We start from the raw sequence: 2,700 nt of genomic DNA on the forward strand, positions 1-2,700 counted from the left end.
GGCAATGGCTTTGCCATCACACGGTGCCCCAGGAGCTCCCGGCTGCTGGGGTGGGGGGTTAAGGAGGGAGGAAGAAATAATACCTTGGGCAAGGTGGATTAAATTATGCATCAAAAATGAAGAGCAGCTGGAGGTGGTGATGGGGGGATCTGGGAGCCGTGTTCCTGGCCCTCTTCAACCCCCCAAAGTGGGGGTGAAATGGGATTTCCAGCCAGAAAAAGCTGCAAATAGCACATGAATGAGCGGGATGCCACAAATAAGGCTTTTCTTCACCATCAACCTCTACACGAGTCCTGGGGGGGGTTGTCTCTACCCAGAGTCTGGCATTTTGGGGAGTGTGATAAGCCCTGCATTCAGAGGGGTTTTTCCAGATAGAAGTGCTTGCTCCACTTCATTTTCCCGTGGCCGTAAACTCCACTTTTATAAGGGAAAAAAAATAAGAGTGGCAAAACGTGCTGCCCTCCTGGAGTGGGGACCATCCCTTTAGTGCACGGCAAGGAGGATGCTGAAAAGCCAGGAAAGTGAAACCCATCACTGGGGTGACCAGGTCCCCTCTGTAGGATGATCTCCAGGTCTCATCTCTGGTGACGCCGCAGCCCTGACCAGGTTTTGGGGGGGCAGCTGGGCCCAGCGGATGCCTCTGCATGGCCCTGGTCACGAGCTCCGCTATCTTTAGCCCAAGGTATTTATGTTACAGGGCAGCGGCGTGGCCGAGGCAAAGGAGGGGGCTGCACCGGGACACGGCACCGAGGAGGACTGGGGGCTGCCCCCCCACCCCAAAAGCCCCTGGGTGAGGATGACCCCAGAGGAGGAAGAGTCCCGGGCAGGGCCACCGGAGCGGGTGTGTATCTGGGTGGAGGAGCAGCCGTTTTGGGTGGAGAAGGCCTTGCTGGTGGAGAGCAGTGAGTACTTCCGTGCCCTCTTCCGCTCGGGGATGAAGGAGAGCACCCAGGAGGAGATCGGGCTGGGGGAGCTGAGCGCGGGGGGGTTCCTGGCCATGCTGCGGGTGCTGGCGGGCGAGAGGCCCATCCTGGGCAGTGAGGAGACCTTCCAGGCGGTGGAGTGCGCTGCCTTCCTGCAGGTGAAGCCCTTGGCCAAGTACTTGATCCACTCCATCAACTCCGATAACTGCATCCTGCTCTACCAAGCCGCTGCCATATTCGGCCTCCTGGACCTCTTCCACTGCGCCGCACTCTACATCAGGGACAGCTACGCTGAGCTGGAGGAGGACCTGGACTGCCTCCCCGCCGACCTGCGGGCCTATGTGGAAGCCCTCCTACCCAGCACCTTCGTGGCGGTGGGAGCTCACACACCCACCTTCGAGTTCCTGGAGGACCTCTCCAGGACCATCTGCTACCTGGACGAGGAGACCAACACGTGGAGGACCCTGTCCTGCCTGCCGCTGAGCGCCAGCACGTTCCTAGCCGGCATGGCGACCATGGATAATAAGATTTACATCGTGGGAGGCGTCTACGGGGCCAGCAAGCAGGTGGTGGAGAGCAGCTTTTGCTACGACGCCAACACCAACGCCTGGAGCGAGTTCCCCAGCCCTCACCAGCTGCGCTACGACGTCAGGCTGGTGGGCCACGAGGGCTTCCTCTACGCCATCGGCGGGGAGTACGAGAAGATCTCGCTGAAGTCCGTGGAGAGGTACGACGTGGCCTCCAACACCTGGACCTTCGTCTCCGACCTGCCGCAGCCCAGCGCGGCGGCGCCCTGCACCCAAGCCATGGGGCAGATCTTCGTTTGCTTGTGGAAGCCGCTGGACACCACCGTCATCTACGAGTACGAGACCCAGCAAGACGCGTGGCTTCCCGTCACCGAGCTCAAGCGGCACCAGAGCTACGGGCACTGCATGGTGGCCCACCGCGACAACCTCTACGTCATGCGCAACGGCCCCTCCGACGACTTCTTGCGTTGTGTCATCGACTGCTTCAACCTGACATCACGGCAGTGGACAGCCCTGCCCGGGCAGTTCGTGAACAGCAAAGGCGCCCTCTTCACCGCCGTCATCAGGGGTGACACTGTCTACACCGTCAACAAGATGCTGACGCTCCTCTACTCCGTGGACGAGGAGACCTGGAGGTTCAAGAAGGAGCGGGCGGGTTTCCCACGCAGTGGTTCCCTGCAGACCTTCCTCCTGCGGCTGCCGAGGCGCGACCACGACGTTGCGACGTAGGTGGCCTCCTGTCCCACATTGGGGTGCTCTCCTCGGCTCCCCCAAGCCATGCCCAGGGATGTGTCACGTTGGACTTTGGAGGTGACACTGGGACCTGCCAGAGGGACAGGGGCTGCAGGCTACCAGACATGGGCTCACGAGCCAACCCCCTGCAGGGCTTTGTGGCTTCTGTAGAGGACAGGTACCAAAAAGGTGCAAAAACGGGTTATATTTATTTGGACTGCACTCTGAAGGTGTGCAGCATCCTGCCTCCTCTCTGCTCTGACAGCAAATCATTCATTATATCCAAGAATTAAAAGGGAAGCTGTAAAACACCTTGTGTTTTTCATTACTCTTGGGTTTTGGGGTATTTTTTCCTCCACTTCTGAAGGAAAATACCTCCTCACGGGGATCAGTGTCAGGGCTCGCTCCTACCCGCTGGATGCTTTTTCAGCTGTGGCTCTGTTTCGGAGCCGTGCGTGGGATTGTGGTTCCCACGCAGCCCCGCGCTCCCCAGGGAGGTCTCCATGGCCACTCCTGGC

The 2,700-nt window shown here is 59.6% G+C and overlaps 1 protein-coding gene across 1 annotated transcript; it reads left to right on the forward strand.

Annotated features, from left to right (window-relative positions):
• Window positions 1–796: 796 nt before the first annotated feature.
• KBTBD13 (kelch repeat and BTB (POZ) domain containing 13) lies at window positions 797–2,179 on the forward strand. Its single transcript, XM_010188543.1, has one exon. The coding sequence runs from the start codon at window positions 797–799 to the stop codon at window positions 2,177–2,179; it is 1,383 nt and encodes a 460-aa protein (XP_010186845.1).
• Window positions 2,180–2,700: the final 521 nt, after the last annotated feature.

The sequence above is a fragment of the Mesitornis unicolor genome, unplaced genomic scaffold (genome assembly GCF_000695765.1).
Source record: "Mesitornis unicolor isolate BGI_N332 unplaced genomic scaffold, ASM69576v1 Scaffold46667, whole genome shotgun sequence".
Classification (NCBI taxonomy): Eukaryota; Metazoa; Chordata; class Aves; order Mesitornithiformes; family Mesitornithidae; genus Mesitornis; species Mesitornis unicolor.

Coding starts and splice junctions, on each gene's coding strand:
- KBTBD13 (XM_010188543.1), top strand. CDS start 797: ATGACCCCAGAGGAGGAAGAGTCCCGGGCAGGGCCACCGGAGCGGGTG.